We start from the raw sequence: 11,789 nt of genomic DNA on the forward strand, positions 1-11,789 counted from the left end.
AAAAAAAAAAAAAAAGAAGAATCCAGCAAGCTTGGGAGCTTCAGATTTTGCACATCAAGTGTTGTTAGGCTTATGGGTCGCCCTTCCTATTCTCCCTACCTCAGTTTTCACCTCTGCCTGGGGGTGGGGCTTTAGCATGAAGTTTAGTGTTATCTGAGGATAACAGGGGTCCACAGCTCTGGACCCTGCATGCCCATACTGTCTTCTTCCTTCTCTGCAGATCTCCTGGGCTCAGGCAGGGGGACCGAACTGGGCAGGCTCCTGGGCAGGCTGTGAGCTGCCCCAGAGTAGTGGCCCAAGACCGGCTCTGACCCGTGCTCTGTTGCCTCCAGCCGGAACTGGACAGACACTGCTGCTGCAGGCCCTGGTGTATGATGCCATAAAGGTTGGTCGGTGTTGTGAGAGGAGGGGGGAGGCAGGAGGGAAGGGGCCCCATGCATCTCCAAGGACAGAAGTGTATTTGGAAGACCTTGTAGCTTCCAAAGAGGAGTGGGTGACAGGAAGCCAGTGTGGAGCACTCCCTACTTTACCTGGTCCTAAGTGACTCACAGTAGACTTACAGAGGATCTGAAGGTGACCTTAGCCCTTCAGATATGGCGCCTCCTGCTCTTTGTGGAGGTCCTGGGTCTAGTACTTTCTGGTAGCCTGAGTGAGGGCAAACGTGTGACATCCTGTATTTCTCGTCTCTGCCAGAGCCTGAGCATCGTCTCCGCTTGGGCGGAAATGTGCTTGTATTGTCTAATGGGGAGTCAGCCTCTTCCACCCTCCCATACGTTGGTCATTTTTCTGAAGACCATTCTCAGTGGCGCTCACCTAGCCTTTTGTTCTCCACTCTGCCAGAGCAACGGGAGAAAGAAGCCGTCCCCAGCCTGCAGGAATCAGGTGGAGGCCGAGGTCATTGTCCACTCCGACTTTGGTGCATCCAAAGGATGCCCCGACCTCCACCTTCAAGACCTGGAGCCAGAGGAACCGCTGCCTGCAGAGACTCTGCCTTCCACCTCTGGAGCTGTGGATCTGTCTCAAGGAGCAGACTGGCTGGGCAGGGAGCTGGGAGGGTGCCAACCAGCAACCACTGGGCCAGAGAGACTCACCTGCTTGCCAGAAGCAGCTAGTGCCTCCTGCTCCTGCTCAGACCTCCAGCCCAGCGCTGCTGTAGAGGAGGCCACTGGGAAAAGCTACCAGCCCAAAGCCCTGTGTCCTCTAGCAGTCAGCCCAAGCCTTCCCAGGGCCCCTGTCTCCTCTGCTCAGGTCCCCTGAGCAGAAGGCAGTTATGGTTCAGGGACATGCCATGCATGGCCACACATGTGTGTACTAGAGATATCAACAAGTCCTTGGAGCCTTAGGATCCTTTGACTGGGGTGGGGGAGAACTTTACTTCCCCCCCCATATGCTGCATCACATATGTGATACAGGAGGGACTTGAGACACAGCTCTGTGTGATGGACACATGCGAAGTCACGTGTGTGTATGCTGGTTGAGCTGGGAAACCTGTCCCTATGTAGCAGTCACTGTGGCTAATTGACCCTCCATGGCAGGATGGTATAACCGTGATCAGTACCAGCTCTTTGAGCTTTAGCCTTGTCACCTAGCCTTTTATTACACTCTGAGAGTGTCTCCAGTGCTGTGTCTACAAAGACAGCGCCAGCTCCTCTTCTGTCAGCTGTGCTGAGCGGAGTGCCAGTCAACTCCACGACCTACGACACCGCAGCCTACAACAGCAGGGCTGTCATCCCCCTGGACTCCTAAGGTCCAGATGGCTGGGTGAACCCAGCTCAGCTCCCCTCTCCTTTGAGCATCTCTGTACCTAATTTTGTACTCTGGGAAGTGCCTGGTTTGGGAAATCTTCTTTTGACCCCATCCTTCTCTGCCCCTTCATTGTTCTTCTGGTGATCTGTCTCATGTCATCTTGCTGGCTTATCCTGGGGCCCTTTCTCTTTCCCACGATGCCCCTTATTTCCTCACTGCTGTTTTCATTTCTGTCTGCCATGCTTGTCTTTATGTCGTGTGTTTCTTGTCCCTGAGTTCAACCTATGCACCCTTTTCTAACAACATGACTACCTCATGTCTGCTTCAGACCATAGTGTGACCCCTGGGTCCCCACAGCTCCCCTGCCAACCGCCTTCCTGGGCAGATGACCCACTCCAAGTAGATCTGGAAAAGACCTTGTAGTTCCCTGGCTGCCATCCCCTTGGTATTGAGATGAGAAGGTTTTCTATGGAAGAGATGAGTCCAGGCTGCACGGGAGAACCCCCAAGAAGGGGTAGGGAATGAAACCAAGAGGCTGAAAAAAAAAATGGCTGCCACCCATCTACACAGAGAGGTGGGTGTATGCTCTTGATGTGCAGTCCTGGCTGAAACTGAATGGGGTGAGGAGAGGGGAGCCACTGGGGCTGCCATGGCTCAGCTCCCTGACCCTGGCGCCCTGAACCCGGATTCAGGGTAGCAAAGAGTTTCCTCCAAGATGCTGTAAGGGAAGTCTTTGCATAGGAAAAGGGCGGCTGGCTCATTTTATTTTATCTTTCTTTACACTGAATCCCGAAATCATCTTACCACACAGGGCCAAGCCAGACTGGTATTTCCTGAGTCACAAACGCCATACCATCTCTGATTTCTCACCTCAGCCATGTCCCAGGATTGTTGACTCCAGTGGGATCTGTGCTCTCTTGCTGCACATCTTTCTATCTTAACTGGCTGGCACATCAAGCGTTAGCTCTGGCTTCTGGGCCAAATTAGAAATAACCAGTCTATTTTCCCTTTTTTTTTTAATTTAATTTTATTTTTTTATGTCTTTCAGTGGAGTTGAAGCTCTGAAAAGCGTCTGTGTTTATTAGCCTCGTGTGTCACTCATGTTTGACCCCACCCACATTTCCTTCCCCTCCCCTCTTCAGCCAGCCTATGATAACACTAAAGATTATTAATGCTGGCTTCGTATCTCATTAAAGACAGGATTGTCACTTGAACGACTTCTGTAGCATTCAAAGTGGCCACGGCCAACACCACCGTGTGTTTCTTCATTGCTCTGAAGGTCAAAAGCCTCCTCATTTTGTTTTCCTGGTTAGATTTTTCCCCCCTTTCCTCGAATGAAATAACCCTTTTAACAGTAGGCTCTTAGCATCACATCACATAGTCATTCCTCATGTTCTTGTTTAACAAGCACTGAGGTTCTGGTTTAAATTAAATAGCTGCAAATGAGACAATTTATAACCCATTAGGCTGGGTGGAAAATTGTTTCTCAAAAGCAAATAAGTAATAAATCTGGTATCTGCCTATAACTCACAGTTGATAAGACAGTAGCCAGAACTCACTAGCATTGTATATGATTTGGGTTCTGAGTAACTGGGGAGTGTTAGCTCTGTGACTTTGTAGCAGCAGGTCTTGTTAGGAGAGTCTGCTGGCCTTTTACAGGGCAGTCGTCCCTTTGTCGCTTGCTATGGATGCCTTAAGTGCTTTGGAGTCTCACTTAAGAATTTTTCTTTTCTCCAAGCATGACAAGTGTCCGCAATACTTACATGCTCACTCATTTACCTGTGCTTAGTTTGTGCTGGGTTATTTAATTGCACTTTCCAGCATCATGCTTCCTCCTTACAAATATGATATTCTTTATTGTTACACTAAGGCGTTGATCATGTATCTGTCCCTGTAAAGAATTAATAAACTATTTTCCAGACATGTTGCTCTCTCTCTTTTATTTTTTTATTTTTTGGTTTTTTTGAGACAGGGTTTCTCTGTATAGTCCTGGCTGTCCTAGAACTCACTCTGTAGACCATGCTGGCCTCGAACTCAGAAATCCGCCTGCCTCTGCTTCCCAAGTGCTGGGATTAAAGGCTTGGGCCACCACCGCCCGGCTCTTTTTTTTAAAGATTTATTTATTTATTATATGTAAATACACTGTAGCTGTCTTCAGACACACCAGAAGAGGGCATCCAATCTCATTACCGATGGTTGTGAGACACCATGTGGTGTTCTTTCTGGAACCAACCAACTAGAATTTCCTCAGTCTTCCTGGCCCAGGAGGTTTATTTCCTTCCAGGATAGGAAACAGTAAATTTTGAGAGTAGAAAGAAGATGGTCCAAGAAAAAAAAAAAACTAAAGCTTCAGCCAGGTATGATGGCACAGGCCTTTAATCCCAGCATTTGGGAGGCAGAGGCAGGTGGATTTCTGGGTCAGCCTGGTCTACAGAGTGAGTTCCAGGACAGCCAGGGCTACACAGAGAAACTCTGTCTTGAAAAACCAAAAAAAAAAAAAAAAAAAAAAAAAAAAAGGTGGGACTGCAAATGCCATTGTGCACTTGAATACTTACCTAGCATGTGTAATGAGTGTTTGCCTGCATGTACACAGGCACACCACATGCATGCCTCTTAAGTTGGAGGAGTGTATCAGATCCCTGCCAACCCTTTGAAATTGTGACATGCATTGTGGTCCACCAACAAGTTGAGCTGCATCATAGCTAACCTGGGATGTACCTGCTATCAGTGACCCGTCAGGTTCACCCTGCATGCTCTTCTTCACAAACACCCTCAGGTGTGTACACAGCCTCGGAACTCTCCATGCTCAGACCCGTACTCCACACATCTCAGGATCACAGCTGACAGCTGCCCTCTGCTGAGATCTTCAAGGAGTCCAGAAAGTACCTTTTCACTGGAAGGAATCATAGGCCAGCAGAGGCTGGCATGCCCAAGACCACCCCCAAAGAAGCTGGTGGGCCAGGCTCAGAGTTAATTGACAGATCATACAGAGAGATACTGCACATTTTGCATGCAGCAGAATAGCCATTATTTGCATATCACTCTCAGACCACGGGTTGTGATAAAGAAGAATTAAACACTTGTCAAGATGAATTTAAAATGACAGCAATTCAGGACATCAATTTGACCTCTCTGGAGTCCAGAACATGCCAATAAGGGGTGGTTGATAATTCAAGGCCTGCAGGAGGGCATTCCAGGACTTTCGGCTGCAAGGAGGCCCCTTCCTCAGTACTACCTTCCCTGTTGTCTGTAGAGGCCTCACTCTGGTCCTTCCTCAATGAATCCTTTTGTGGCAGTGGCAGATCGGGGGTCTCTGCTCTGCTCACAGCATTGCAGGCTATCTTCTCAGGCTCAGATTAATGCAGATCTGCCTGTGAACAGACATCCGATTTCTAGAGGCCTAAAGGTTTTCTGTTTTATTTATCTATCTATCTATCTATCTATCTATCTATCTATCTATCTATCTATTTACTTTGGGGGGGGGGGTCGAGACAGTGTTTCTCTGTGTGTAGCCCTAGTTGTCCTGGAACTAGCTCTATAGACCAGGCTGCCCTCATATTCACAGTGATCCCCTGCCTCTGCCTCCTGAGTGCTGGGATTAAAGGTGTGTGCCACCTCTGCCTGGCTTTTTGTTTTTGTTTTGGTTGTGTTGTTTTAGACAGGGTCTCACTATATAGCCCTGGCTGCCCTAAAACTCTATATGTAGATCAAAAGGTGGCCTTGAACTCACAGAGATTCACTTGCCTCTGCTTCCCAAGTGCTGGGATTAAAGATGTGTGCTATTATCCTGGAAAGTTTTTTAAATTAGAGAATTGCAAGACATTTTATTTATTTACTCTGTGTGAGTGTGTGTGTGTATGTGTCTATGTGTGTGTGTGTGTGTGTTTGTACATGTGCCATGGAGCAAGTGTGGCTCACTGTCACAGAATAATTTCCTATGGGTGTCACTTTTTTTTTTCAACCATGTAGGCTCCAGGGATGCTGGTGAGTCAGGCTTGGCTGCAGGTTCCCTTCCCTGCTGAACCATTCGTTGGCCCCAAGCCATCTTTACTTACTTGTATGAAAGCATGGGGACAAATACTTGTACTCCTCGGAAGGTGGAGGCAGGGGGATTAAACAGTCCAAGGTCACCCTCTACTACAAAGTGGATTCAAGGCCACGCTGGGCTAGGAGAGGTGAGAAACCATTACACTCTTACCTTTAAATCCTGCCAGAGACAGACACTGCCACCAGGATGAAGTGGGTGCTCTGTAGTTTTGATGGATTGCCCCATCAAGTTGGACCCCAACACACGGCTGCATACAGTAGTAAAAAGGCAAGACTCGGCATCTCCTTGGGCAGCACATATATGTCTCTCTGAACAGCTGTCTTCCCATATGTGAGACATTGGATACTATGGCAAAGAGATGTTGCTGGCGACTGTACCTTCCAGTGTGCTGACCCAGCTACAGGTCATTTACCTGAACCCTTGTTCTTAAAGATCCGCAAAGTTGAGGGAAGATAGTGTTGTCTTCAGGTTTCAGACCAACTCGGTGAGAATGACTGGGCTGGACAGCAGGCAGAACTGGGAGGGGTCTCAGGTTTCTATGGGGCTCTTACTGTCATGTTAGGGGTGCTCTTCACAGATCACCTACGGGAGTGCCCTAACTTAGTCTTGAGAGGCCAGTCTTGAGGCTACAGGACTCATCCCTTCAATAGGACAAGGAACCTAGAGGATACCGAAAGTCTAACAACTTTGAGCAGTTTTAAGGGAATTGTCTTTAAAAAACAGAGTTGGGCATAGTAGAAGATACACCGCTGAGAAAGTAGGGAGGGGGGCGCAAACCCCTCAGTTTTGCGTGTTTTTCCGCAGCTGGGACCCTCTCTCTCACAGTCTTCACTTTCCCAGATCCTCAAGTCCAGACGGACCACGAGGAGCGGATACCCTACTGCAGCCCGGGTCGGCGCGTCAGCTCCGGCTGCAGTTCAAAGCGCAGGGGGCGCGTCCGCTGCGCAGCCGGGAATGTCCGGCCGCTTAAAGCGCTCGCCGGCTCTTTTGTTCCCCAGACCCGGCCTCCAGGGAGAGGGGGCTGGGGGAGGGGAGGAGAGGGGGGCGGCGGGCAGAGAAGGAGGGCGGTGCGGGCGCGGGCGGAGTGCGGAGCGCGCACCCCGGGCGCGGCTGACAGATCGCCGCGGTGGGTGCAAGATGGCGCAAGCGGCGCTCTCCGTGATACCCGATCCCCGCTAAGGCCGGCATGCGGCCCCAGCCTCCCGCCGCCCGGGCTCGGCCCCGGCCCGAGCCCCGGCCCCGGCCCCGGTGCCGGCCCCGCGGGACGCTGTGAGCCCGTGAGACACCCCCCGCCCCGAGCAGCGCCGTGCGTCGCCGAGCCCAGCGGACCGAGAGACCGATGGCTGAGCCGCGCACCGCGTCCCCGCGCCGCCTGCCCGCGCTGCGCCGGCCCCGGTTTCTGCCGCCGTTGCTGCTGCTGCCGCCGCCGCCGCCGTTGCTGCTGCTGCTGCTGCTGCTGTTGCGGCTGCCTGCGCCAAGCCTGGGTGAGCCTCAGGACCTAAGCGAGAGGGGCGGACCCCGGGACACTGCGGGGACCTGCGCTAGGAGCGCGTGCTGGAGGGACCTGGCGGGACAGCGCGCTGCGGGCACGGGGAAACCCACTCCGGCAGGGTTGCCGGTAGTTTGAAGGACTGCAGGGGTTCGGCGGGAGAACCCCGGGAGAGGGCCGGGGCTCGGTTCTCTACGCCTCCGGGGCTCAGGATAGGTTCAGGGCAGGACTCCGATTCTGGGCAGAGGAGCTGGGAGCGGAGCAAAGCGGGAGTTGGGAAGGCAGGCTGGCAGTGCGGAGTGGAGGAAACAAGCCGGAGGAGAAAGAGCGGAGGAGTCCCAGCCGAGGAAGGCGAGCCCGGGTGCACAGAGCTCGGCTGGGGACCCTGAGTAGCCCGAGGCGAACGAAGCCGGAAGCGGCAGATCGGGGTCGGGGTCCGGGACTCTACTGCAGTGGGCTGAGAAGGCATCCACCCAGGGTTTAGAGCTGGGACTGGGTTCAGGGGGTATCGGACGAACAGGAAGGAAAGATTCCTGGTGGACGGAGTGGGCGATCCTGCCAAGGGCTGGGAGAGCTAGAGGAAAGGGTCGCCCAGGGCAAGAGCCTGCCTGCGGTGCTACCCAGGGCCCCGCCCTTCCCCGAGGGAGCTCTCTAGGAGTCCCTGCCCTGGGTTCTCCCGACCACCCGTCGCTTCCTCCCGGGCTGTAAAAGATTCATCTCAGCAAAGAAGGATATGGATCTAAGCCCTCCTCTTTCTCAAGTCCTTCGTAGACACACATTTGGATTATTCTTTCCTTCCCTTCCTTCCTAAAAAGCAAAATATTGCATCTGCACTCAAGAGAAACTTTATCCCCGATAGCTATAGCGGGGTTGGATTGGGGGAGGAGGCGGCTCAGACTTAGGATATGTGGAGGATGTAAAGGATTTGAACGACTGTGAGCCTGAAGTGTCTTAAACTGTCCTTACCCTACAGTGGAGGCAATGCCTAGACCCTCCACCCCACTAGGTCTCACCCAGCGGGGAGGGGCTTGAGTCTGCGAGTGAGGAGCCGGGTCCAGGGTCACTAGTTCCCTGGAAATGTGAGGTGGGGGCTTGGTGCCCGCCCCTTTAGACCAGGAGGGCTTGTTTCTCTTGGAGTGAAGGCATAACTGATCTGGTAACTCACTTGCTGGAGAGACTTGCTGTCAACTCTGGGATATGAGAGCTTATTCCTTCTGCCTGGGCCCTGATTCATTCATCCCTCCCACGCTCACCTCCCGCTCTTTTTTATCCTGAGTTTACCTGGCTGGGAGTGAAGATTCTAGGTTCACAAGCGTTTTCTGCTAAATTTGGGAAATGTAAATTGATCTTTACTATTCCCCAACTCTCCTTATAACAAAGGCCAAAGAAACAACACCCAGAGCATGGGATAAGAGGGACGGGCCACACACAGCCTGTATCCTGAATACTGGGTTTATACCTGGGTCTCCCTACCAGCCCTGGACCAAGTCTCCGAGATTTTTACCAGCAAATGGAAACCTAATTTATATCTATCTCACTCCACTTTTTAGGGTTTTTTGGAGACAGGGTTTCTTTGTGTAGCACTGGCTGCCCTGAAATTTCCTCTGTAGATCAGGCTGGCTTGGGACTCAAGAGATCCACCTGACTCTGCCTCCTGAGAGCTGGGATTAAAGGTGCATGGCCCAAATGAGGCTTAATTGTTTTTGTTTGTTTGTTTTTTGTTTTTAATCACAGTGAGAGGACATCGTTGTCTCCCTTGTATGTGAAAAGCCAAAATGCCTCTCACTTTAATTCTTGGTCCTCACACCTCCATCCCACCAGTGCTGGGATTACAGGCAACCATGCTGGGTTTCAGTGCTGGGGAAGGAAACCAGGATTTTATGCATTCGAGGCAAACATTCTACCAAATGAGCTACATCTTAGCCCTTTGCATTGCTTTAGGGATTTTAATTTTCTGCAGCGCTCTCTTGTTAATCATGTCAAACGACCATGCGACGCAAGCCACATTGCTGTTCCTTGATTTAAATAGTTGATGAGGAGAAGCTGGGATCACACTGAATTTTTAAGATTCCATCCTGAACGTCTGTAAGACTTCAGTGCCTATGCCGGGTGATCACGGAAGCGGAGGCAGAGTGTGGAGATCAGTCTTGCCTTTGAGGCTCTGATTTTCTACAAATCTTAGTTCATTTCATGTGCAAGGGTGCTTTTCTTCCTTACATGTCTGTGCATCTCCACACCTGGCTTCCATGGAGGCCAATAAAGGGTATCAGACCCTCAAGACTGGGTACAGATGGTGGCTATGTTCCCCATGTGGGTGCTGGAAATTGAACCTGAGTCCTCTGGAAGAGCAGCAAGTGTTTTTAACCACTGAGCCATCTCTCCAACCCTCCAAGACTCAGATTTGCAAAGATCAATTGTGAGGTCCTGGGCAAGTCACCTAACATCTCCAGGTTTCAGTTTTCTTATTTGTGAAAGAGTGAGTGGTATAAATGATATTCGCCCTTCTACAGTGGTTGAATTTAAGTAGAACACTGCACGGGATGGCATTTGTAATACATAAAGTTTCTGTGTACATTAGGGACTCCTATTAAGCTGACAGATACACCACAGCCATGCAGTGGGTACATGGGACTATGGAACTTGACAACTCTGTGTATGGAATTCTTCCTGGCTGTATGTATACTTTGTGCTCACAACTCCTTTTCTTTCATTCCCCTTTCCTAATTCAGGTCTGGGCCATTCTGCTGAACTGGCATTTTCTGTGGAGCCAAATGATGATATTGCCAACCCTGGGCAGCCTATAGTGCTGGGCTGCAAAGTGGAGGGCACCCCTCCAGTGCAAGTCTCCTGGAGGAAGAATGGAGCAGAGCTACCGGAGGGCGTTCATACCACCCTGCTGGCCAATGGCTCCTTGCTGATCCACCACTTCAGGCTGGAGCAAGGAGGTAGCCCTTCAGATGAGGGTGACTATGAATGTGTGGCTCAGAACCGCTTTGGGCTGCTGGTCAGTCGGAAAGCTCGTATCCAGGCTGCAAGTAAGTACGTGTCCCTTTTGTCCCTTGTATAAACCAGACTGGTGACCGGGGTCAGTCTACATCACAAGGGCCCAGGAGGAGGCTTATATTTTGTAAAGCTCAAAAGAACAGACTTTCTTCTTCTTCTTCTTCTTCTTCTTCTTCTTCTTCTTCTTCTTCTTCTTCTTCTTCTTCTTCTTCTTCTTCTTCTTAAAAGATTTATTTATTTTATGTGTATGAGTGCTCTGTAGCTGAACAGATGGTTGTAAGCCTTTATGTGGTTGTTGGGAATTGAATTTTTAGGACCTCTGCTCACTCCAGTCGGCTCCCGTCAACTCCTGCTCGCTCTGGCTCAAAGATTTATTATTATACATAAGTACACTGTAGCTGTCTTCAGACACATCAGATGAGGGCATCAGATATCATTAAGGGTGGTTGTGAGCCACCATGTGGTTGCTGGGATTTGAACTCAGGACCTTCAGAAGAGCAGTCAGTGCTCTTACCCACTGAGCCATCTCACCGGCCCGAGAACAGACTTTTTAGCTTGGCTCAGTTGACAGGTGGCACAGTGGTGACTTTAGATGGCACAGTTATGTCGTGTGCTCTTTTTTCGTGACTGGAATGTAAACTGACAAGAATGAAGCCAAAGACTCACAGGCTGGAGGCAGGGCCTCATCCATGCCTTCCTTTGGCCTATGAAGGTTTTCACATGTATGTCATACACGAGCATCCTGGTCCATTAAGTATGGTTCTAGTGTTTGAAAATAGAAAAATTTCTATGTGGGGGCACTTAGATTTTTGAAGGGACATTTTAGTGACATGAAAATTTTAATTACAGGTTAACTTTGAAACACTCCGAGTAGGATAAGACTTCACTATGCCAGTAATGAGTCTCAAACTGGTCAAATTTTTTCTTTAAAAGCAAAACAACAGCTGGGCGTGGTGGCACAGGCCTTTGATCCCAGCACTTGGGAGGTAGAGGCAGGCAGATTTCTGAGTTCGAAGCCAGCCTGGTCTACAGAGTGAGTTCCAGAACAGCCAGGGCTACACAGAGAAATCCTGTCTCGAAAAACAAAACAAAACAAAACAAAAAAAGCAAAACAACAAAAACGTACACTAGGTGCTGGGGAAACAACCTAGTTGGCCAAGTCGTTGCTGCACAGGCTTGAGGACCTGGGTCTGATCCCTAGAATCCTTATAAAAATCCAGGTGTGGTAGCAGCAGTCTGAATCCCAATGCTGGGGAACTGGAGACAGGAGGATTCCTGAAGCCCACTGTCCAGACAGCGCAGCTGAATTGGCAAGCCTCAGGTGCCAAGGAAAGAAAACATGGTGGATCATGTTGCTGAGGAAGACACCTGAAATTGACCTCTGGCCTACACATACACACACACACACACACATGCATGCACGCACATGCACACACATACACACACGCATGCACGCACACACACACACACATGCATGCACGCACATGCACACACATACACACA

General features: G+C 50.4%; 2 protein-coding genes across 3 annotated transcripts in view; both read left to right on the forward strand.

Annotated features, from left to right (window-relative positions):
* The window catches only part of Igdcc4 (immunoglobulin superfamily DCC subclass member 4), a 35,179-nt gene extending 31,506 nt beyond the window's left edge, over positions 1–3,673 (forward strand). For both annotated transcript variants that reach the window (XM_021206648.1, XM_021206649.1), the window contains exons 19-20: positions 221–385; positions 841–3,673. In XM_021206648.1, the coding sequence (XP_021062307.1) occupies positions 221–385; positions 841–1,257 (582 nt within the window). In that variant the 3' untranslated portion in view covers positions 1,258–3,673. The remainder of the gene's footprint in view (positions 1–220; positions 386–840) is intronic.
* Positions 3,674–7,133: 3,460 nt separating this feature from the next.
* Igdcc3 (immunoglobulin superfamily DCC subclass member 3) overlaps positions 7,134–11,789 on the forward strand; it is a 45,397-nt gene continuing 40,741 nt past the window's right edge. The window contains exons 1-2 of the mRNA XM_021207805.2: positions 7,134–7,278; positions 10,013–10,318. Coding sequence (XP_021063464.1) covers positions 7,134–7,278; positions 10,013–10,318 — 451 coding nt within the window. The remainder of the gene's footprint in view (positions 7,279–10,012; positions 10,319–11,789) is intronic.

The sequence above is a fragment of the Mus pahari genome, chromosome 10, assembly GCF_900095145.1.
Source record: "Mus pahari chromosome 10, PAHARI_EIJ_v1.1, whole genome shotgun sequence".
Lineage (NCBI taxonomy): Eukaryota > Metazoa > Chordata > Mammalia > Rodentia > Muridae > Mus > Mus pahari.